The 22,679-nt window shown below is 62.0% G+C and overlaps 6 protein-coding genes across 8 annotated transcripts; all 6 read right to left on the bottom strand.

Moving 5' to 3' along the window:
- Positions 1 to 301: 301 nt before the first annotated feature.
- Positions 302 to 1,311, bottom strand: ABB37_08804 (hypothetical protein; the record flags this gene model as incomplete). Of its 2 annotated transcripts, none has more annotated exons than XM_015807921.1 (1): positions 302 to 1,311. In XM_015807921.1, exon 1 carries the CDS (start codon positions 1,112 to 1,114, stop codon positions 302 to 304), a length of 813 nt encoding a protein of 270 aa, XP_015653579.1. In that variant the 5' UTR covers positions 1,115 to 1,311. The 2 variants fall into 2 exon arrangements, with proteins under 2 accessions (XP_015653579.1, XP_015653580.1); XM_015807922.1 differs by having other exon boundaries at positions 302 to 1,300.
- Positions 1,312 to 2,073: 762 nt separating this feature from the next.
- ABB37_08803 (putative mitochondrial hypothetical protein) lies at positions 2,074 to 4,267 on the bottom strand (the record flags this gene model as incomplete). Of its 2 annotated transcripts, none has more annotated exons than XM_015807919.1 (1): positions 2,074 to 4,267. In XM_015807919.1, exon 1 carries the CDS (start codon positions 4,039 to 4,041, stop codon positions 2,074 to 2,076), a length of 1,968 nt encoding a protein of 655 aa, XP_015653577.1. In that variant the 5' UTR covers positions 4,042 to 4,267. The 2 variants fall into 2 exon arrangements, with proteins under 2 accessions (XP_015653577.1, XP_015653578.1); XM_015807920.1 differs by having other exon boundaries at positions 2,074 to 4,166.
- A 529-nt stretch (positions 4,268 to 4,796) lies between these two features.
- Positions 4,797 to 11,381, bottom strand: ABB37_08802 (hypothetical protein; the record flags this gene model as incomplete). Its single annotated transcript, XM_015807918.1, has 1 exon — positions 4,797 to 11,381. The coding sequence occupies one exon, from the start codon at positions 11,379 to 11,381 to the stop codon at positions 4,797 to 4,799; it is 6,585 nt and encodes a 2,194-aa protein (XP_015653576.1).
- A 933-nt stretch (positions 11,382 to 12,314) lies between these two features.
- ABB37_08801 (putative mitochondrial hypothetical protein) lies at positions 12,315 to 18,891 on the bottom strand (the record flags this gene model as incomplete). Its single annotated transcript, XM_015807917.1, has 1 exon — positions 12,315 to 18,891. The coding sequence occupies exon 1, from the start codon at positions 18,429 to 18,431 to the stop codon at positions 12,315 to 12,317; it is 6,117 nt and encodes a 2,038-aa protein (XP_015653575.1). The 5' UTR covers positions 18,432 to 18,891.
- An 880-nt stretch (positions 18,892 to 19,771) lies between these two features.
- On the bottom strand, positions 19,772 to 21,808 carry ABB37_08800 (hypothetical protein; the record flags this gene model as incomplete). Its single annotated transcript, XM_015807916.1, has 1 exon — positions 19,772 to 21,808. Exon 1 carries the CDS (start codon positions 21,482 to 21,484, stop codon positions 19,772 to 19,774), a length of 1,713 nt encoding a protein of 570 aa, XP_015653574.1. The 5' UTR covers positions 21,485 to 21,808.
- Positions 21,809 to 22,155: 347 nt separating this feature from the next.
- Positions 22,156 to 22,519, bottom strand: ABB37_08799 (hypothetical protein; the record flags this gene model as incomplete). Its single annotated transcript, XM_015807915.1, has 1 exon — positions 22,156 to 22,519. Exon 1 carries the CDS (start codon positions 22,489 to 22,491, stop codon positions 22,156 to 22,158), a length of 336 nt encoding a protein of 111 aa, XP_015653573.1. The 5' UTR covers positions 22,492 to 22,519.
- Positions 22,520 to 22,679: the final 160 nt, after the last annotated feature.

Here is a 22,679-nt window from a genome sequence, read left to right as displayed (position 1 = left end):
CTGCTCTTGTTTGCATTCGGTTAATTTCATGAACCTTTCCACCAGCGAACGCCGAACCATCGCCCGGTCTTTGTATACCTTCTGGTGTGCGCGCAGCAACGTTAGATGTGCCACGCTCACAGACGAACAAAAGCCGACCCCACCACCCCCAAAGAGTGCAGATGGCTTCTCGCCTCCAACGCATGAGAGATCCACCACCACTCCTGGCTGCTCTTCCCTCCTTCCTGGCTCCCGCACATCCCCGGAAGTTCAAGCGGCGGCAGACAAGGGAATCACCGTGCCTACAAGAGCATGGGGGAGGCTAATACCGACCCGATACGCGACTGGGTCTCGCTGGTGCCTCTTCCTCATCCACCACTTCTTCTTCGTTGTCCTCACCACCGTAGCGGGGTGGTGGTGGCAGCGGGGGAGTCGAGGGACCGCCGCGGCGTGACGGCACCGACGTCGGTGCGTACGGCAGCTGCATCGATGCGGCTGCGGGGACAGGGATCGCAAATGGGGCGCGCCGCATCGATGGCCGACCGCGAGGTACTACTTCCTCCTCGTCTCCCCCCGACTCGCCGCCGCCGCCGCCACTACGAGAGGGCGGCGGCGCCGTCCCGCGCACACCGGCAGGAGCGGAGGTCGTCATCGCTTCTCCAACTGGGGTACGACCAGACGAGGAGGCGTACCCGGTGACGATGGTGCCCGCACTGGCCCGGCCGGAGGGGCTGCGCGTGTCCCTGCCATCTGCACCGCCGGCGGAGTGGCCGAGGTACACGTGCGGTGGGGGCAGCGCAGCAGCAGCCACAGCAGCGGTGGCCTCTGCTGTGTAGTTCGTAGCGCCGTTACCGCCTTGGGCAACACCGCCATATACGCCTGTTGTGGAGTAGTACCCCCCTCCGCCACCACTGCCACCACCGCTTATCCCGGCTGCTGCGGATCGCACCGTTGCACCGGGCATGTAATACGGCGCCGCGCTGCGTGGGTTAAAGCCGGCGAAGTCGGTGCTACTACCGCCGGTACTCATGGACGTGGGCTTGTACGAAGCACGCAAAAGGGCCTCTGCTGCGTTGAGCTCCTCTACGTCTTCGGCCGTGCCGATGTCCAGTCGCGTGCCGTGCCGCTTCAGCATGATTTCGGCTTTCTTTGATGTCTAATCACACACACATATATATATGCAGTGTATATGTGGTGCTGTAGTACAACAGAGCCGATCTAACACGAGATTTCTATATGTGGATGAGATGGGGCTAACACAACAACGATAGTATTAATACGTCCACGTTTGGAATAATGGATCTGAAGCCCGTCTTTGCCTGCCCCGTTGCTGGAAAGGGACGAGACATCAAGAGAGGAAGAAGAGAGGATGTGAGGGCCGTTTCAGCGTCGGAGACACAGAGAACGAGCACCAGTAATGCCGACCGCAGCTGAAGTAGGATAAACAGAAGACCGCTTGCACACACAGGCAACATACACAAAGGTGTACCTGTACGCACTTCTACGAAGCCGATCTCGCCTGCATTTAAAAACCCCTCCCAACCGCCATAATGCAAAAAGAAAGGCATCGTATTTGCGTCGTGCGGTCCCGGGGAGGCGGCTGCGTGACTGCCACGCGCATCTGACGCTTGCAATCCGGTTCGTCTGGTGTGGGATGCGGAAGAAAACAAAAAATAATGTGTGTGTGTGTGAACGCAGCTACCATCCTCATCCCGCCATTCAAATAAACCGCACGACACGGCTAAAAGTAACAACACCAGCAAAAGCACCGATAACAACATTCACACAGAACGAAGAGAGTTTACAAGTTTTTTTCCCTCAACAACTCAAACGTTCTCGCGTCGTCACCGATGCTTCTCTGCCCGGCATTTGTCTTCCTTCGTCGGCTCGAAGCTCTTGCGAAACACCACAGCACAGCAACAGTCACAGCGACAATAACGATGTACCACCAGATGGCACAGAAGACACTGCTTCATTTGAATCCGCAAAAAAGATAATATATTTTCCAACTCTTTTCCGCCTCGGATCGCACCTCCGCCCTCAACGTCGGCTTCATCGTCTGCATCCTCGCCAGCAGCAGACACCCCCCTCTTTTCAAAAGTGGTCCTTCTCAAATGCCTTGTCGGCGGCTTCGTGGGCGGAGGCCATTCCAGGACCAGATGCCGCCGCCGACGCAGCCGCTGCAGCCGCGTTGCCACCTGGACGCAACGTCGTGCGAGCGCCGCCGCCGCTGGAGCTCAGCGATGACTGCTGCAGCACCGACGCGTGCAAAATCCGCGGCGTCGTTGCGGAAGGCCCGAGACGAGGCCAGCGCCCATCAGCGGCGTTGTCCTCCGCACGACTGCCACTCAAATCCACGCTCGCCGTGACCTCTGTGTGGATCGGCTGCTGGGCCAAGTAGCGACTCTCCAACGTGCTGCCGCCGTACGAGAAGGTCTCCTCGACGAAGCGACTCTCCGGGCCGGCGTAGGCGAACTGGAAGCCCTCGTCGCGGGCGAGCAGCGCGTGGGCCCGCTGCCGCTCCGGCAACCACGCGACTCGCACGTTCGCGTTTGTCAGCGAGGGGCGGGACTTGCGCAGGTACGTGAGCGGGGCCTCCTCGCGCGCCTGATGCGCCGGACTCAGCAGCTCCACCCACTGCGCGGCGCGCTGGACGTAGGCGGGACGGTCCTTCGCCATGAGGTCTTTCGCGCTGCGGCGGAAGCGCGCAAGTCGTAGAACGGCGATGGGGTCGATGTCCGGAAACGCAGACCGCAGCCAGGCCACCGCAGCGGTGGCGTCAACGTCTGCCTTTGTTGTGGCGGGGTCCGCCAGGGACCAGCCCGGCCGCCTCACCGCATCGCCGCCCTCCTCCTTCATCGTCTCCGCATAGCGGGCGTAGAGGGCGGCGACCACCTGCGGCGCAACCGCAGCGGCGTTTTGCGCCAGCGCCATGCCCTCCCACGCCCCCGACCTCGCATGGACCGTCTTGCCCTCCTGCAGTGCCTGCTGCATGACGTGCCCGAGGCGGACGTAGAGGTCGCAATCGAGCAGCTGCGCTTCGGCGAGGTAGCTGTAAATTACGCGCGCCTCCTCGCCGGCGTTGTGATCCAGCAGGTACTCCAGCGCCAGACTCGCAATGCGGTAGCGCCAGATCGGGTCCACCTCCGCCCGCACCACGACGTTCTCGTAGTGCCTGCCCACCATTACGTTGTATACCCACATCACTCGCACCCGGTGCTTCGCCCGCATCGCGCAGCGGAGGAGGTTGTAGAGGACCTCGCCGTCCCGCGCCGCGTAAAAGAGCCGGGTGTTGCCGTCCTCAAAGATGGCGATGGCGTCGGCCAGCTTCGCGCCGGGCACACAGGCGGCGGTCAGCGCGCGGTACACCTCCACAGGCGGCACCGACGTCGTCTTGCGGTACTCCTCGCAGGCGAGCTTCAGTTGGCCCCGACGCGCCAGCCGGACGATGCGCTGCATCAGCGGCACCTCATGCACGGCTACCGCGAGCTGGCCGTCGCGCTGCACTCGGGTCGAGCGGCGGAAGTAGTGGTCCTCCTGAAAGAAGGGACCGCGACGCAGCCAGCGGTAGATGCGGCCGCGGCAGTCCAGCGTCGCCGCGTTCAGCCCCACCCGATTTGGGTCCTCCACCGTGATGTTGTCGTGGTCGACCGTCGCCGGCTTCTGCAGACGGCCCACATACGGGTCATAGGAGTGAAGGAGGTCGTGCGTCACGCGGTGCCCGTTGCGCGCACTCATCAGCGACACCGGCGTCACCAGCGCCTTGGGACCGAGCGAGATGTCTGGCATGAACTTCTCTAGCTCGTGCTTGGGAATCATGTTGATCGTGTTGTCCTCGAGGCTGTGTGTCTTTTCCGTGCTGTAGCCGCTGTTGTAGTTGCCGGGACCGGTCCGGTAGCGTCCAAGACCCCAGAGACGCGCCAGGTCGTCCTCTGCTAAGTTTTCGCGACCGAAGCGGCTGGGTTGCCACGGCACACGCGCGCGAGGGACGTAGCGGAGGACGGAGGTGGCGGAGACGTGGCCGGTGCCGCGGCCTTTAGTGAAGACGCCGGTGACAGACATCCTACAAGTGAAGCAGAAAAGAAAACAACGAAGAAGGAGAAGTTGTACTGCTCAAATGCTACGTATTCAAGTAAAGGAAGGTTACCTGTTTGAGAAATAGATAGATTACCGCAACGCTCCTCGCTGCAGAAGTAGAAGTCGTCCCGCCACCAACGCCGTTGTGTGTGTGCGTGTGTTTGTGAAAGCGTGGAGACGCGTGGCCGTAATATATAATTTTTCTTGTTCTTGAGCATCCAGCCGAGAAGGAGAAATTACGCGTACAGGCGAGTGAGAGAGCGGAGAGAAAGACAGCGAAGCTGCAAAGACCGGAAAAAAAACACGCTCAGCGGAGTTCAGTGTGACGCCAGGTAAAGCGGGCTATGCGCTTTCTGTGTTCTTTCTTAAGGGGAGTCCACAGCGGCGGATCAGCACAGAAAAATGCGAGTCCGCATGGATGTTGCCCACCAGCAAGATGCGCGTTCCAGAAACCACGAGAACACACGCACACACACAGGAAACGCATCCACGCTCGCGAGGACACGCCCAGTGGTGATTTGCTTTCCCCTCCCTTCCTCTCCATTCTCTGCGCAAATGAATTCGACTTCTGTAACGTCCTCAGATGAGAAAAATAATACCTGCATTCGTCTTTCCCAAACAGCTGAACAGAACGGCAACGGGAAGAACAGCACGAACGATCGAAGAAAAAAAAAGAACGACGGAGAAGGTGAAAGGTAAGACACACAGACACACACACACACGCGAAACAAGAGGAGAACTTAGTCCTCCTCTTCGGCCTGGAAGCGGGCAAAGAAGGCCTGCTGCGATGGTACCGCCCCATACAAATGGTCACCGTAGGCGTTCTCGCCCGCTGCTGCTGCTGTGCTCGTCGCACGTCGTGTGGCGGACGGCGCAAAAGCGGACGCGTTAGGCACTCGCTGGCGGTCCGCCGCCTTCTGCCGCTCCCGCTGCACCGCGGAGGTGCTTACGTCCTCGTCCGCCGCTCCGACGTTCTGCAGCTGCGCTTCAAAATTACGCGCGATGCTGTCGTTGCTGACATCGCCCGTCACACCCGCACTCGTCGCGGCAGTGGCGTTGTTGCGCGCGACAGTGGAGTTGCGCTCCTCGTCGTGCGCCGCGAAGCCGTTGAAGTAGGTGTTGTGCAGATCGGCCTCCTCCTTGGCCACCGCGGCACGAAGGGAGAGTGGACTCGGCTGGGTCGCCGCCAACGCTGCAGTACCATGTCCATCCGCACCAGCACCACCACCATTACTATTGCTGTTCTGTATCTTCGACGGGGGTGCGGAGGACAATGGTACGAGCTCCATCGTAGGGGGCGCTACAGCAGCCGGCCCGTGCGTCTGTTCCGTCAGTAGCACCTTCTGCACTTGTCCGCGATGATGCCGGCTTGTCGCCGAGGGCGCGGCGTCGGCGGCCGGCTGCGCGTTCGTGGCCGTCTCGCGTACATGGGCGCTGCTCATGTAGGCGTCGTAAGTCAGCTGGTAGGGCAAAGTGCTTGTGTTTCTCTGCCACGTGGCAGACGTGACGCCCGTTTTGGAAGAGGAGTTGGCACTGATGCTGCTGCTGGCGGCGGCGGCAGAGCGAAAGAAGTAGCGGGTAGGGTAGCCAAATGTTCCGTAGAGGTCGCGCCACTGCAGGGCGTAGAGAGAGTGGCGAAGTTGGTCGATTGGGGTCTGATCCAAGAAGTACACGTCCTCCTCTAAAAAAGGGACGTCGGCGCTCGCAGCTGCCTCTGCCTCGTCGGTGACACGATTTGCCGTGTCGCCGCTCTGCAGCACCTCGTGACGCTTCGAAGTGCTCTGCGCCACGGCATTCGCCATGCGCGTTCGCGACGCGGCCGGGACGTCCACCACCGCCCCCAGGAGAACCCCAACCGTCTGCGTGGCGACGTCGAGCACGGCGGCCGCGGAGGCCTCGACGGCGACATCCACCCCGGACAGACACTGCGCGGCCATCGTACGCACACTATCGCTGACGCCGTCCTCTTCAGCATCTTCTGCACTGGCAAGGCTCCGAATGTGCGACAACAGATTTGCGTAATACACGGCGTGAGTCCAGTGGGCGCCATCCACGCGCACCGTGGAGAAGAGCGACGACCACGAAGTTGGCCTGCGACCACCATCGTTGGTGCTGTTGCCCTTCATCTTCGCAGGGTCATCGACGGTGCCCTCGACTGCGGTATTCGCATCATTGTCTACATTAGCCGGAGATGCAGCAAGTGCAGCGGCTGTTGTAGTCTCTGCCGCGCCGAGCACCTTCAGGGCCGCCTTCACCGCTGCCTCAAACAGCTGCACCCGCTGCGTGGCCGATGTGGTGCCGCTCTCCAACATCTGCGGCACCACACGCGGCATAAAACGAGGCGAGCAGAGCAGCAGCGCCTGCGCGACTCGATGGGCCGCCGCCTCCTCGTCTGACGGGGGCTGCAGCAGCGGCGAGCTCAGCGGGAGCTCCTCAAAGACGCCCGCCATGACTCGGCTCGCGTCGTCGATCTGGACCGTGTTGACGGCGGTAACGAGGGCGCTGCAGCGCATCAGCAGCCACCACCACCGCTGCAGATCCGCGAGTCGGTTTCTCGTCCGCGCGTCACGCACACCATCGCCGCTGCCGCTGCCGCGACGGGCAGAACCCGCAGGTGTAGAGGAAGCGGCCATGGCCGCTGAAGCAGCCGCGGCAGCCCGGCGCACCTCCTGGCCCATCACCTTCATCACACAACCCAGCGGCAGCCGCGCGAGAGCCTCTGCCACCGCCCAATTCCCTCGCATCACACTCATCGGCGTTCCGTCTTGACCGGCGACACTCACGGAACTGCCGTTGCCGTTGATGCCGCTGCTGTGTTCCAGCACCGTCGCCAGGTGTCGCAGCGTCTGTCGCAGCGAGTCGGTCAGCATGCCGGCCGCGGAGACGAGCTGCTGCATACCGCGGCTGGCAGCCAGCGCCTCGACGGCCAGCGTCGCCAGCCGGATCGGATCGGTGAAGTTGACGTCGAGGACGTTGCCGACGTGCGTCACGCCGGCGCCCACCAGACGCGCCAAGTTGGCACCGATGAGGGGCGTCATGCTCTGTACTGCTGCTTTACCGCCGCTATGACTACTATTCGACGAGGAAAACTGGTAGGCTAGGTCCTCCACACCAGGGGCATAGGCGTGTTGCAGCCACGCCATCTGACGCGGCCACTCACGTGCACGCTGCCGCGCCGCCTCCGCGGAATTGGCGCTCTTGAGAAACTTCTTAAACCACTTCACCTTCCCTGCTGGAGACTGCGAGGACACGGTGGCGTCGGCGTAATACGAAAAAGGGCCGTGCTGCAGCTGCAGGTGCCGCAGGAGGCGGCTGCGTGCCAGCAGACCTGGGTAGGAGCCGTACTGCAAGTATAACTCACACGGTGCTGACGGTGGTGACGATGAGGACGTAGTCGTCGTCGCAGTAGTGGTAGTAGTAGCTGCTCGTGGTACGATTTGAAGCGGAGAGCAGTGCAAGAGGGAGGAGCACACCTGCACCGCAGCGCCGGTACGGTGGAGCACGTAAAGGGCACGGCCACGCTGCAGCAGCAAGATCGGGTTGGCTGCCGCTGCCGACGTGCGCGTGGACGCCTTATTCATCTCCTCTCCTGCCCCCTCGTCATTATCCCCCTCCACGGGCCAGGCAGGCGGCCAGACCCACTCTGCAAGGGGGACGGAGGCGTACGTGGAGGTGGGATACGCCACCGTGTCCACCCAGGCCCGATAGCGACGCAGCAGAGGTGTGTGCTGTACGTCTTCCATACTGAGCGCCGCCGTCGTCGCCGCCTCTGCTGCACCGCGATGCCGCGGCGGGGATGACATGGGCCCGTTTGTGCTGCCGCTGCGCTCATTCTCCTCCACTGGCTGCGTGGCGGCCGCGGTGATGCACAGCAATTCATCCCACCGGCGATAGAGGTACACCTTGACCGGCTGCAGCGCAGTCGACACCCGCGCAACTCCACGACGTCCCACCAGCGGGAACAGCGCCAAGGCTACACCAAAGCGGCGAGAAGTGACGGCCACCTGCAGGGCGGGTTCTCCGTGGTCGTTCACCATCACCGCACTGAGCTGCACGGCGCTCAGGAGGGCACAGCTCAAGGACTCGGCCGTATTGTCACCCTTCCAGGTGTTCATTTCTGCTGCAGCGTGTGGGACGAGACGCAGGTACTGCCGGCCGTCCCCGCGCGTCTCGGAGGCGCGATCCGCAGCCCCACCCGTGAAGAGGCGACCACCTAGCACCCGCCCGTTCCGCGCACGGCTGGCGAAGTTGTAGGCCTCGTCGATCACCTCAGGGTCGAAGCCGGCCTCCCTGCTGCTGCCCGTTTCCACCGTGGCCAGCACCAGGACTTTGCGATCGGCATAATATAGAAAGAGACGCGCGACAACAGCAGCGTCGACGTCGGTGAGAACGTCGTCGAGCGAGGTGTACGGGGCTGGGAGGGCCGCCGCAGAAGCATCAATGCAGCCGCCCTTGGTCAGCACGCTGTTCAGCGCAAAGACCTGCGACGGGTTGGAGACGAGGAGGTCGTCCATCTGCACCAGCTCTGGTGGCCGCCACAGCAGCTGCTGCGACTCCGCCGCGACGTAGAAAGACTGCATCGTTAGCTGCAACGACTGCGGCGGCGGCAGCGGGGAGCCCATCGTCGCAGACGCAGAAGGGGACGCGCGGTGAGGGAACACCGGTGCCCACAAGCCCCACACGCACGGCACCACGCCATCGTTGCTCAGCTGGAACGCGCAGCTCAGCAGCTGCTTCGTCATTTTCGCCGCGTGGGGAAGCTCAAAGTCAAACTGTGGAACAGGTAAGCTTTGCACTTGCGCGTGGTGCACAGCCTGCTGAAGTGTGCGCTTCAACTCGGCCGGCGGGGTCCAAGAGGGTGTGAAGGCATCGCCGCCGCCAGCCCTCGCGGTGTCGTACAGGCGGCGCAGTTCACGTCTGTCGGCAGGCAGGCACACCATCGCCACACGGAGCTGCGCGTCACTCCCACCGCCGCCGTCCGGCACGATGCCGTCCACGTACTGCAGACCGGCGACGATGAAGGGGTAGTCGGCGTAGGCGCTCTCGGCACGACTGCCCACAAAGTAGAAGCCGTGCTCGAGCCGGCACAGCGCGGCTGCCGCAGCGTCGCAGAGCACCCGTGCGATGTTCACATTCACACTTTCCTGCGTCACACGCGGTGCCGCAGTAGCCGAGGAGTCGGGCGAGGAAGCCGCACCTGCCGCGGCAGTTGGCAGCGGTGTGAGACACAATCGAATGGAGATGCAGCGACTGCTGACCGCTTCTGTGTCAGCGAGGAGAGACAGGTGGAAGACATCGTCGCGCTGCGCGCCGTCGACCTGTTCTGGATCCACAAGGGCCGCATCTGCATAGTCGTCGTTCTCGTTCGGTGGGATGGGCAGCGGCCGCGCGAGGCCGGTCAGCCGCGAGAACACCAGCGTTTGCGGATCTTCGCTGTGGTAGGCTGGCAGACGGGGCGCAAACACCCCGCTGAGCACTGATCCTCTGCCCCACAGCGGCAAGACAGGCGGGCACGAGACGCAGGGCAGCCCGCCCGCCGTCGTCGGCGGAATAAGCCACCAATTACCCAACTGCGCGTTGTTGCTCTTGGTGCTCTGCGTGGCGTCGTTACGCGTGTCGACCAACGTGCGCGACACCATCGTGCGGGGTGGGAGCAGGCGGCGACTCCGCACCGACGGCACCGCCGTGCTCGCCGCAATGAAGTCGTTGCACGACAGCTCCAACAAAGTGCGGTCACTCTGAAGGAGAAAGACGGTGTCTGGCGAGGCCAGCCAGGTCCACGCGTGCACAAAGTACACGTGGCTGTGTGGTGATGTAGTGGTGGGACTTGATGCAGCACCAGGGGGGACGCCCATCTCGGGCGCCGTGTAAAAGACGCGGTCCACCGCAACGGTCCCGGCCGGCCCGGCAGCCTCGCCGACAAACGCCGGGCGGGTGCACACCAGCCGCAGCCGCGTCGAGGACAGCAGGAGGATCTGCACGTTGCGGCAGCTCCACCTCGACCACCGAGACGATCCAGAAGAAGCAGAAGCTGAATGGTCGGAGCTGCGCACCAGCACGGCGGCAGATGGCACAAACTGCGCGTCGAGCAGCGGCGCCGGCGGCGTAGCAGAGGCAGATGCCAGCGCGGGGCTTTTTGAGGAGGTGGCGGAGGACAATGGGGAGTTGAAGAACACCAACTGCGCCGCTTTCGGGGCGACGTCGACCGCGTCGCCGTCCACGGCGAAGACCTGCACCTCGGCGCGGTTAATCAACAGCAGCAGAAGAGGGGCGAAGGGATGCACGCGAATGCTTAAGCTATTGCGCACCGTCGCGGTTGCCATCGATGAGCGCGAAGGGTCTCGAAGCTTCCGCTTATCCTGTGATACCGCTTTGATCACGTAGGCACCACCGCCGGCGATCAAGCCTTTCGTCGTGGCCGCGGCAAAGGGCTTGGTGTACCCGACATGCAGGACGTAAACGAGGGGCTCGCTGCAGTGGTCTAGTGCGTTGCGCTCGGGTCCGCGACCGCCATCAGCGACGCCGTTGCCCAGCGCGGCAGACACCGCCTGCACGGCGCTGCGGCGTGCCACTGTCAAGAAGAGCAGTGCACCGTACGTCTCCACCTGCGTGACGATAAACTGCGCGTGTAGCGGTGAGGCGGTGCTGATCGCCGATGATGGCGCTCCGCCCCTTCCACCGTTCCCCGCCGCGCTTCTGTTATTATTATTCTTCTTCACATTGTTGTTGTTGTGCGCAGCCGTCGAGGCACCCCAGCGCACCAACACCACTTCCGATTTGACGTCGGCCACAAAGATATCGTTGGCGCTCGTGACCACGTAGAGAAGACGCCGAGCCAACGATGACGAAGACGCTGCCGCCAGCCCGGGCTGGAGCGGCTGGACCACCTCCCGCATAAGGTCCTCCTCCCTCCCCCGCAGGAACCCGCAGTGCACGATGGCGCAGCCACCTGCGGCCGCAGCGGAGGAGCTGAGGGAAGCAAAGGAGAAGACCTTCAACGGGTTGTCGGGTGGCGAGATGGCGACGGCGGCCGCGTGCGCACCACCACCAGCGTTGGCAGGGACACCCATCGCCTGGTTAAGCCGGAGCTGACCGTGTCGCGCGGCATCCATCTCCACCAACCAGGAGAGGGCATCCGTGCCGGCAGTGTAGAGGCACAGCTCACCCGAGCTCAAGCCGACAACCTGGAAAGGCTCAACGGGATGCAGATCAACGCTGGTGACGTAAGCGGAGGCGACGGGGGCGGCACGCGAGGGTACTTGGGTGAAGGGCGACGCGCTGGGCGACCCTGCGACGCGTGTGTTCAAAGGGTTGGCGCTTTCCATTGTTCAGGAGAGAGTCGTGAGAGGGTGGCGTCTACGTGTAAAACCCGGAAAAGAAGGTTTTCGCTGTGTTTTGTTTCGCGCCTTTACCGCGAGGAGTCGGACAAGGCGTTCACCCCGGGGAAGCAACTTGCTTGTCCCCAACGACCCCAGCCTCCGTGCGGTCCGCTCAGCCGTTTAGTGAAGAAAGCAGCAAGGAAGAATAGAGGGAAAGCGAAACAACGAATTAGCGCGATACACCACAAGCAAAACAAATAGGCAGCTGTTGGTCTTGAGAGCCTTTAAAGAAGAAGAAGAAGAAATCTACAGCGAAGGGGGAGCGATAGGTGAGGACGACTAATAGAGCACGTACGCACGCAGTGCGTCAGTGGCGAGGGAGAAGGGGGGGGGGGGAGGAGCGACGGAGGAGAAGCAGAAAGATGACGGTGGTGCGTCGTTGCGCCTCCGCCATTTGAGCTGGGCAGTACAGACCGCATGAAAACAACAGCAAAGAGAAGATGCGCAGAAGAACGAAAGTAGTGGGAGAGAGAAGTGAAGTTCACGGCACAGAGAGGGATGTCTTTCTAATCGACAGTCTTTTCGCAGCTAGCTCCTCTGCTACGCAACGGCAGCCACAGCTACGAGGCTAAGGCGTTAAAGGTGGCTTCCCCGGGCGGTGGAGACGTTCCGGGCAATCAACTTCCCGCTGTGAAAAGTGTTGAGGCGGAGCACTAGTATGTGCTGATTGTCTTGTCGACCTGCCGTGCCTTTTCGTGTCGTGCGCGGGCACACACGTGTCTTTTTCTGATATGTACGGTAACATAGAAACAACTCCCACAGCGAAAAATACCAACAGACGGAACACGCATACACACTACACACACACCTTTATAAATAAATAAATATATATATATATATATATATGAGCGCATTTTACTGTTACACCTGCCTTTTCATTTAAGGACTAGGGAGGATGGAGGAGAAGCTGAGGTCTTGTGTTAACGAGGTCTGGTTCTGATACCGCTCCGCGGCAGTCCCGCGATGCCCTCCACCCCGGTGGCGACGCGAGGACGACGACAAACCTTGTGCGAGCGCCTCTCGCGCCATCTCCTTCTCCGCCTCCGACTGCAGTAGCGCCTTCTCCAGCTTCTCCACCGCGCTGATCATTTGCTTGTTATCGGCCAGGAACTGATCCCGCTGCGTCCTGCACGCCGCAAGAGACGTCTGCACTTCGCTCAACGCAGATGTCGTACCGTGCAGGTCCGACAAGGTCTGTTGCTGCTGCTGCAGAAGTTCGTCATGCTTTGCTGCCTCCGCCTGCAGCTGCGCCTCCAGCAACGCAAACGCTGCCTTCCCATCTTGACTCTCCGTCTGCATCTCCGCCAGCTGCGCGTCCATCTCACGGACCCGTGCCGTCGCGTCATCCCGCTGGCGCTCCGTCTCCGCCGCCCTCGCGAGCGCCGCCTCCAGCTGCCCCTGCAGCCTCCGCCGTTCTTCTTCGCCGGTCGCCACACTCCGGCGCAGCACATCCTGGCGCGCCTGCATCTCAGCCAGTTGATCCGCAAAAGTTGCGCACGCCGTCAGCCCGTACTTGCGAGCGCACAGGCTGATTGGGTCCGCGCTCATCAGCTCCACTTGCCGCCGCAGCTCGTTCTCGCGCTGCTTCCACGCCGCCTCGGCGTCTCGCATGACCGCCAGGTCCTTCGCCTGTGCCTCCATGCGGGCGGTCAGGTAGCGCACCCGGTGCCGCAGTGCCGCGACGGACGCCCCCTCCACACTGAAGAGAGCGTCCATGTTGGCGAGCGTTGGTGAGTTGACGACGGTGGGACTCGTCGCTGTGCTCGCAGTGCTGTCGTGGTGGTAATGGTGATGCTGCTCATCGTCGTCTTGCAGCTCTGCCAAACGGGCGACAGCGTCCTGCAGACGCACCTCCGCGGCCTGGCGGTCTTGCACGGCCTCTCGCACGCGCAGCTCGCGCTGCCGCAGCTCGTCCTGCGTGTGGGCCAGATCCTGCTTTACCTCAGCCAGCTCCACCTGCAGGCGGGTCGTGGTGTGCGAGAGGCGCTGCACCAGCTGCGCGTTGGCCTCGACCACGCTGTCACCGGGGTAGAGCCTATGAAGCAGCGCCTGCACATCCTCGCGCATAAGAATCTGACGCTTCAACTCCTCGACCACCTCCTCGCGCTGACGGATCGTCTGTGCCTTCTCCTGCAGCTCTCGGCGCAGCAGCGCGATGACGTTTTCAAGACTGGCGGCGTGCTGCTTCACGTCAGAAAGTTGCGCGTGTAGTTCGCGGTAGCGGCCCTCCTCGGTGGCCAGGCGCTGCTCCCGGCGGTGGGCGACCTCCTCCAGCTGACCACGCTGAGTCTGGGCCTGCAGCTGTTGTGCTTCCAGCTGCGCCTGCAGCACGGCAATCTTCTCCTGAAGTGCGTCGTTTTTTGTCAAGGCAACGCTGAGCTGCGTGTCTCGGTCTTCCAACTCGCTCGTGACTCTCTTTAAATCTGTAGCGACAGAGTCATAGCTGTCTCGCGGGATCATCTCGTGGACTTGTTTCTCTAGCGTCTCTTTCGCCGCTTCCGCCTCGTCACGCGCCGTCTCCAACACCCACATCCGCTCCAGCATCGTCGTGTGCTTCAGCTTCTCCGCATCCAGCTCCTCCTGCACGGCGCGGTGGGTCGCCTGACTGAAGGCTAGCTGCTGCTGCAGTTCACGGAAGATGCCCAGCGACGCGGCCTCATCGCCGTTCGCAGCGTCCTCGTCACTCTCCCCCTCGCTCTGCGAGGTGCTCGTGCGGTCGGTGTGGGCATCGAGGTCGTCGTTCTCCGCCCGGGTGCGGCTGCGGTGCCGGTGGCGCCGTCGGGGCTGCGGACTGGCGGGCACGGTCGGGGAGGGAAGAGACATGGGCAGCAGCGGCGGAGTGCGGTGCACCGGGGAGCCGGGCTGCGGGGAGAGGCGGAAGGTGGCCGCCGCTGCCGCCGCTGCAGTGGCCGCAGTGCTCTGCGTGGTGCTGGGGTGGTTGTCTGCGTCTTGCCCAGCGCGACTCAAACCGCGCGCCGACGCCTCCACCCCCACGTACGCCTGCCGAAGGCGCAGTGCCTTGATGAGGCGCCGCTTGCGCTCCAGCTTCAGCAGCAGCCGGGCCACGCGCTCCTTCTGCTGATTCTGGCGGGCCTCCTGCCGTGCCTGCGCGGCCTGGTAGACGTGCAGCAGCGTGCCGTCCTTCTTCGCCGCCGTCTGCAGCAACGAGCTCAGCTCCTGCAGTAGCGTCACTTGCTCCTCCGCACGGAAGTCGTCACGCTCCGTCGTCGTTGTCATCGCCGTCCCGGCCGACGCGCTCTCCGTCTCTGACCGTGTGCGCTGCGAAGGCGAGGCACGCAGCGAGGACGACACCAACGTCTCCGCACCGCTGTTGCTGATGCGGCTGTGGTGGCTATCTGACGGCGTGAGGGCCCGCTGGGAAGTCTGCAGAGCCCGTACCAGCGTCATTTGCACCTCCGTCCACGTCTCCCTCACCGCCTTCTGCATCTCCTGCTGCTGCCCGGCCGCGTTGAAGGCCACCTCGGCCAACGTCGCGGACTGCCGGACGCAGAGCTGCAGAAGACGGCGCAGACACCCCGCCATCGCCCGCGAAGGGGCAGACGATGCTGCTGCCGCTGCTGCTGTACTTCCCTCTCCACTGCTGGGCGTGCGCGCGTGCATGGCGTTGTCGGCGTCCCGCTGAGCGGCGAGCGCGCGCAGGAGGGCGCTGGAGACGTCCGTGTCGACGGCGGTCAGACGCACCTCGTGTCGGCGCACCAACGCGTCCACCATGCTGGTCACCGCCGCACTGGCCGACTCCAGGAACCACGGCTCGACCGCTGCTGCCGCGTCTGTTTCTTCTACGGCTTCTTCCGTCTCGGGCGAAGTCCCGGAAGAAGCGGACGAGGCCCCGGTGCCGGCGCCGCGCTCGCTCTGCACAAGCCCGACCGAGCCGCGACCTTGCGCGTGCCCTGCGACGTTACTTTCGTTCCGCTTCGTGGCGTCAGCATCGGACATCCACTCGCCTTCATCGCCGCGATCACGCTTGCGGGAGGGCGTGACCGAAGAGCGTCGTGGAGGAGCAGCGGCGGTCTCTGAGTGCCGCAACAACGTTGCCACGGGCGCCGCCAGTGAAGCGGGAGGCTCTTGATTGCTTGCGAAACCGTGGACGGTGCTGCGCGCTCTCCCTTTCTCGTGCTCCGCTTGCTGATGCTGCTGCTGTCGCGCTGCAGCTTCTGCGCGTTGCGTTGCGTCGTACAGCTGCTGCACGAGCTCCTGGTTGCGCACAACAAGCTCAGAGACGGAGTTCACGCTAAATCGGTCCAACGACTCGTCCTTGTCCAGCGTGTCCAGCAGGCAAAGCAGCTGCGGGTCCGCGTTCACGTCGTCCTCGCTGGCAACAATGGAGGACGAGGCGGAGGTGGAAGGCTCGCTGCCCTGGCCCTCGCCGCCCTGCAGCACAGAGAGCTGTTCACCCCCCATGCGTCGGGTGACGGTGCCGTTAAGCGGGTCCAGCGTCGTGTACGCAGACGGTCGCCCCAGTGCCGATCCACTGAGCTGATCGCTGGCGGGCAGGTAGGGCTTGCACTCGAGGTCCACTTCAAGAGTGGCGCTGCCCAGCTGACGCAACGAGGTCTGCCGTGTGCGACGTGATGCGTGACGGTGATGGCCAGAGCTTGCAGACGCTGCGGAGAGCAGCGTGGAGGGGACGGTGACGTGCGAGGCGCTGTAGGTGCTGAGTCGCTGCTGCACCCCTTCCTCCACTTCGGTCGGGGCCCGCATGAAAGTTACGTCGGCGGAGGCGCCCGGCATGTACAGAAGCTGCCGGATGTCCGACGTGGACGGGCGGCCGTAGAGGACAGCCGTGTTGAGCGACTTGCCCACGCCAGCCGCGTGCGCCGATTGTTGGAGGGAGCTGGAGGTGGTGTCGGGGGAGCGGATGGCGCTCTTTGAAGTGCTGATCACGGGCCACCTGGACGCTAACCAGTTGCTGCGCCGTGATGAGGTGCTCGGGAGAGACCTCAGCAGATTGGACGGTACCAAAGGGCGGTCTTGAGCGTTGCTGCCGTTGCTCGAGGCGGTCGGCAGCGAGGACGTGCCTTGCTGCTGCTGCTGCTGCTGCTTGTGTGCAATACTCTCTTTCAGATGCCGGTAGGCCCGTGTGGTGTTCTCCACCTTCACCAACAGCGAAGCGACCTGCTGCGAGAGAACGCTGTTGCGGTACGTCAACGACTGCGCATCCGTCCGCAGGACGTCGCCTTCTTCCTTGAGAGCCGCCGCGTAGGCGACGCTAGCGTCGCGCTCCGCCTCCAATTTCTTCAACTCGGCTTCCGCCTTTGTGAGCTGCTCTTGTAAGTGACGGCTGTTCGCGGCAATGAGGACCTGCTCTTCCATCTCCCGCATCGCGACGTCCCACACAGGACCTTTGCGCACCGCTGCTGCCTCATCTCTTGCCTCCCTTTCATTCGCGCTGGGTTGTGGAGCTGCTGCATTCGCTGCGGCGTCTTCCATGGTGGCACGCGACGGCTGTGTGAGCTCTAACCTTTCCACCAACGCCGCGAGCACATCTGCCTCTTCGGACTGCTTCGCAAGCTGCAGCCGCAGCAACTCGCATTGGTGTTCCGCCTCTGCCCGGGCCTGGACCACGGCTCGGTGTGTGTCGAGATCCACCATGGAAGTCCGCAGCTGCGCCACCTCGCGCCGCAGCACCGCATTCTCTTGTGTGGCGGCGAGCAGGCTGGTGTGAAGGGCGGCCATGTTCTGGCGCCACTCCTCGCGCTCACGCTGCAGCACGTTGATGGTGCTGCGCGTGCCGAGGTAGGCGGCAATGAGCTCCTCTACCGACACAGGAAGCTCCTCGGATGCCTCGTCTTCCTCCCCCAGAACGGAATGGCTGCTACGAATGCTAGCGTCACGATGCGCTTGGAGGGAGGTGTTACTGCTGTCTTCTTCGTTTCCGCGCGCCAGCGAAGCGTCATCGCTGTCGTGCTGCTGCTGACGCTCTTCGCCTCCTCCTTCCCTCACCGTACGCTGCGCATCGAACGAAGGCGGCGCAACCAATGCGGACGACGACACCGCCGCTGTTCGTTGCGCACGGAGGGCCGCTCGCAGATCCACGCGCAGCACCCGCTGCACCTCCTTCCCAATCGACTCCGCCAACTCACTCTCCATGCATTGCATGCGCGCCGCTTGACTGGTCAGCTGTGCGTCCAACGCCTCGTTGTGCGCGACGAGGGCCCCGACGCGGGCGCCGTGCTGACGGATTGTGCTGCACAGCGTTGTCTCGACCGCGGCGGCGGCGTCGTCGATGAGCTGCTCCACCAGCTTCGCGTGGAGGGACGTGCTGAAGCGGTTCAGCGCGGCTGCCGCCCGCTCCTCCGATAAGCGGAGACTCTGTGCCTCCGCCTCTTCAGACAGGACACTCTCTGCTGCTCCTGCTACGCCAACTATGAGGCGCGGCTGCTGGTGTGCTGGTGACGCTAGTCGTTCTTCGTCATCGTGGACATCGTCCGGCGGCTCGGAGGCGGAGTCTACGACGGTGGGGCTGTCGGGCGTCTCAACGCTCTCCCCGGCCGTCGGTGAGCCCGCAATCGGGAACGATGCCGAGGAAGGAGACGAGGAAAGCGTCGACCACGGAGAGGCGGAGGCGGTCGAGGTGGTCGACGACGGCGGCGGCGGCAGCGACTCCGGCATCGCCAGCGGGGCGTCCACCGGAGCCAGGGCTTCGCATATGTCGATCATCGCGTCGTCGTGCTCATGCCCGCCGTGGTCGGGCGTTTCTACTCCCTCTCCTTCTTCTTCTCCTTCTTTGTCTGGCAGCGGTGCCGACACCTCGCTGTGAACGGGAGAGAGGTCGAGGGGGGTGGGGCTATCCACCATTTCGTTTTCTGCGTTGGCTGCGGCGGTGCCGACGCCGGAGGAGACCGCAGAGTCAGGAGAGGACGGCGCAGGTGGCAGGGCGGCGATGTCATCCTCGGTTAGAATGGGCAGCGGTAGCGGCGGCGGTGCTGCTGCCGGGGGCTCCCCCTGCGAGTGCGGCGGAGGCGTGCCGGACATGCTTCAAAACCTCCCAAATCAAAAGAAAAGAAGAGGACGAAAAGTTTGTGCAGCTGCAAGCGCTTCTCTTCTCTTCTCTTTCAGAGAGGGGGAGTGGGGATATACAAGATCTGTATGAACGGGAATGATACAACAAAAAAAAGGACGTGTGTGATGCTCGTTCGCTGCGTCTAGCACAAAATCGGATTCGTGGTAGTGTAATGATTCCACGTTAATGCGTATCTTATTATCCTTCTCTTCTCTGTGTGTGTCACTACCCACCTAGTGTTTTCTCTTTTCTTTCTTGAAGCGGCTACCAAGTAGAACAGACGCAAGAAACCGCAATAACGACAGGTAAACGACCACAATGATGGCAAAAAGAGAAAAACAAATATGCCTTACTTCTATGTATACTCCTGCGTCGAACGGCTGCTGCGGTAGAGTCACCAATGCTGCTTCTCTGCCGAGTGATCCTTTCTCTGCACAGGAGCAGCCCCAAACGTGCCACAGGAGGTGGCCAAGAAGCACGACAGGGGCCGAGGGATGTTGGAGAGAAAGTTAAATGCAAGGGTGATCAGGAGAAAAGGTGAGGCGTGTAGAAAGGTCGTACTTCGGTGAAAAAAGGAAAAGAAAAGCACCAATGGCTTTCTTTTCAGCTTTTTTTTCTTCGCACTTCCGTCTATTTTCTTTCTCTTTCTTTTTCATATGCGGACGTTTGCTCGTCGCTGACATCCACCGCCATCAGCAGCAACAACAAGAGAGAAAGAGAGGGGCATTCTATATATATGCTTTTGCTGACGTTTCTTACCTGTTATGAAAGAACACCTCCATTAAAGCCACATGTCGTGATGACGCGCGCCACACGCGTACGCACATGCCCAACGCTTTGACATCAAACAACACCCGCATCACCAGCAATTTACCTTCCAACGGTCGCACCACAAGCACTCCAATGACGTTCCATCAACAGAAAGAAAAAAAAAAGAACATAAGTGAGAAAATTATATATAATGATAGTTTCGACAGCACTCTGCCATTATTGACATTAATTGTTTCCTTTATATACCACGTAAACACGTCCGCGTATTTAAGGGACGCGTTCCCACCCGAAAGGCAAGGGAGCGACAAGCACGGCACCACACAAACCAACAAAAACAGGGCCGACAGACCATTTCCGCCCCGTCACGCCCAACCACTGCAGAACTACAAGTATGGTCATCCCCCCCAAAAAAAAACACCACCGTGCCGGCACTTCTCGCGCACACGCCACGTCCCACACCGTCCGTGGACCCATGGTCCAGATCATGAGACCGACTTACCATTTTTGGTTTTCTTCCAACGTGTTCTCTTCACCTTCTTTCCTACTGCCCCAGCGTGTACAGGAAGCTGTAATGCTGCATGGACAGGTAGTGGATGACGTAGAAGGACACGCACGGCCCGAGGAGGGGGATGCGGTTGACGAAGCCCTTCACAAAGTGGTGATAGATGAGCTGCTTCAGCACCGCCGAGAAGAAGGGGTCACGCAAGAACCCGAAGAAGGTGTTGCGCAGCGCCTGCTGCACGCGCATGCGGTCACGCGACACGACCGGCAGGTCCTGCACAGGGCCGATCGCGTTCGGACCGGCGGCGGTGGAGTCCACCACACCGCCTGCCGCCGCCGCCGCCTCTGCGTCCTCGTTGCTGTCTGCCACGCTGAGCTGCCCCCCTGCCGCGGCCACCGCCGCCTCGGCACCTTCGCTCTCCGCGCTGTCGTTTATGTACACCACCGGCACCCGCTTCTGTCGTACCACGCGGGCGAGGAAGGCGACGAGCAGGTCGCAGCCCGCCACGGCGCCCCAGCCGCGCCAGCTGCCCATCAAATTCTGTGTCGGGGCAACGGACATGGCCTTGTGCAGGGCGGCCAGGGGATCGGGGAGGGACGGTGGCGCAGGGGCCGGCTTCCCGGCCTCGACCGCCGCCTTCGCTGCCTTGGCCGCCTCGGTCGCCTCCTTCGCAGCGGCGGTCTGCTCCGCGCGCGTCATCACCGGTGGCAGCGTTGCGATAGAGTTCGCCTCCTCCTCCGGCAGCTGCAGGAAAGTGTGGCGCGCCACGGCGACCAGCACGAGCGGGCGGAGCAGCAGGTAGAGGTCGAGGAGCATGCCCAGCACATCCACCCAGGTAAAGGGGACCGACTCGCCCTCCTCCACCTCGTCCTCATCCATCGCGTCCTCGTCGCGCGGAAAGGCGAGGTGGCCGTCGTCGCCGCCGTCGTCGTGGGCAACCGGAGCGGCGCCGCCACCACTGCTGAAGACGTGACGGTGCTCGTGGCGGCGGTCGGAGGCGACGCGTGGGATGACGAGGCGGGTATTGTTCGGCCCCACCACCGCCCCACGAAGGCTGCTGCTGCCGTGCTCCAGCCCTGCGAGGACGCCCAGGTCCACGCCGCCATTCACGCCGTTAAAGCCACCGCTGCCGCCGCCGCCCGCTGCGAAGCTCGCCGTGATGGAGGCGCCGTCTTTGGCCCCGCTGCCGCGTACGCGACGACGACGTCCGCCGAGGTTGACGAAGTGGCGCACAGCGCGGCGCAGCGACGCCTTCAGCGATTCCCACAGCCATGGGATCAAAAACATTTGCCGGTGTACGCAGGTCTTCAGGGTGCACTTGATCGCCTCGAGCAGCAGCAGCGCATTCCACGTGTGGCGGTGGCCGGCATACTTGCGGCTGATAAGCTCCATCAGACACTCCACCTCTTGAATGGCTTGCAGGACGAAGGAGAGGATGTCCGTCTTGGTCGTGTGGTGTGAGCCGGTGGCGATGATGGCGGCGTTGGAAAGGGAGTGCACCTTGCACAGCGTGAAGCACGCCTCGGAGTTGATCAGGTTCGTCGGGTCCGACACGAGCAGCGTGAAGGTGCGCGAGATCTGCTCGAGGCTGGTGGCGTTTTCTGGGTTGGCCCGCACCCACTGAAAGTACCAGCGCAGCGGGTCTGCCAGCTTTCCTAACGGAATACCTGCCTCCGATCTGCCGCGACCTAGCGGCAACGTGGCCGCAGGTGGGGACGAGGTGGTGGTGGTGGTGGCATTTTCGGTCGACATCTTGTGTGGCGAGATGTGGAATGGAACAGGAAGAGAAGACGATCACGTGCGAGCAGCCGCGGCGATTTCGCTGGGTGTAGGTGCGTGTGTAGGCAGCAAGAGGTCTGCGCTCGCGACGTAAACTGTCGATGGAACCAATAAAGCGTCCAGCGTGGATGAAAAAAGATAGAAAAGAGAACGTTTAGAAAGGCTCAAGCTCAGGTTGGATTAGTTTTGATCTCTGCTCTGCAGGGTATAGGAAGAGACAGTAGCTGTTTACCGGTGTGGTTATGTATGTGTGTGCGTGCTGGTCTGAAATGTAATTGACGCGCCGTCTAGTCACCTATAGAACACACACACACAGTCGAACACGAGAAAGGTAGTTTGTATGATTTGCGACGACAGGTGAGAAAAGAAGAGCAGACAAGTTAAAGAAAGCGATGATACGTGGACGCAACGGAGCACAGCGCTTTCAAGGGCTGATCAGCAGAGACACGATGGAGGCGTCCACGCACACACACCAAAGAATACAGTGATATCCTCCATGCATTCTAAGCTTGAGTCAAGCAGATCAGTTAGCGTTTTCATCGGCAACGTATGCGTCTATTTTGGCACAGGTGCAGGCCCTCGTACATGATCACAGAAGCAGTACAGTAAACAACAAACCAAAGCAAAGCACCGCAGGAAAACCTTCAACCTGTGGGCTGCAGGTTCTCGTCGCCGCTCCCTCGATGCACCACACCGACAACATCTACTTCACCGCTGGTCGCTGCTGCTGCTGCTGGTGGTGGTGGAACGTACCCCGTGCGCCAGATCGTGTGCAGCGAGCCGACCGTCATGCCGATCCCCACCGCGGTCGTCATCACGAGTGCCGCGAGCAGCAGCCCGTACTCACGCGGCAGAAAGAGGACCTGGGTGAAGTGCGACTCATCCACAAACGGCATGACACCAATCCAAAGGACGTAGTAGATGAAGAAGATCGTGTTGCCCGCCAGCAACAACGATCCCAAGGCACGATCTGTCATCATTTCTAAGACTAGAGAGAACACTTTTCCTATTAGATGAAAAACGTAGGTCAGTCGTCCCACGCAAACAACATCACAAAACACGATGTGTGTGTGTGTGTGTGTGTGAAGGCAATCCGAAGCCCGTGAAAGGGATGGACGAGGAGGGAGAGAATTCTCAGAAAAAAAAAGCGAGAGGGGACGGGGGGGGG

The sequence above is a fragment of the Leptomonas pyrrhocoris genome, assembly GCF_001293395.1.
Source record: "Leptomonas pyrrhocoris isolate H10 chromosome Unknown, whole genome shotgun sequence".
In the NCBI taxonomy this organism is placed as follows: domain Eukaryota; phylum Euglenozoa; class Kinetoplastea; order Trypanosomatida; family Trypanosomatidae; genus Leptomonas; species Leptomonas pyrrhocoris.
This window is presented reverse-complemented; position numbering and strand designations above follow the sequence as displayed.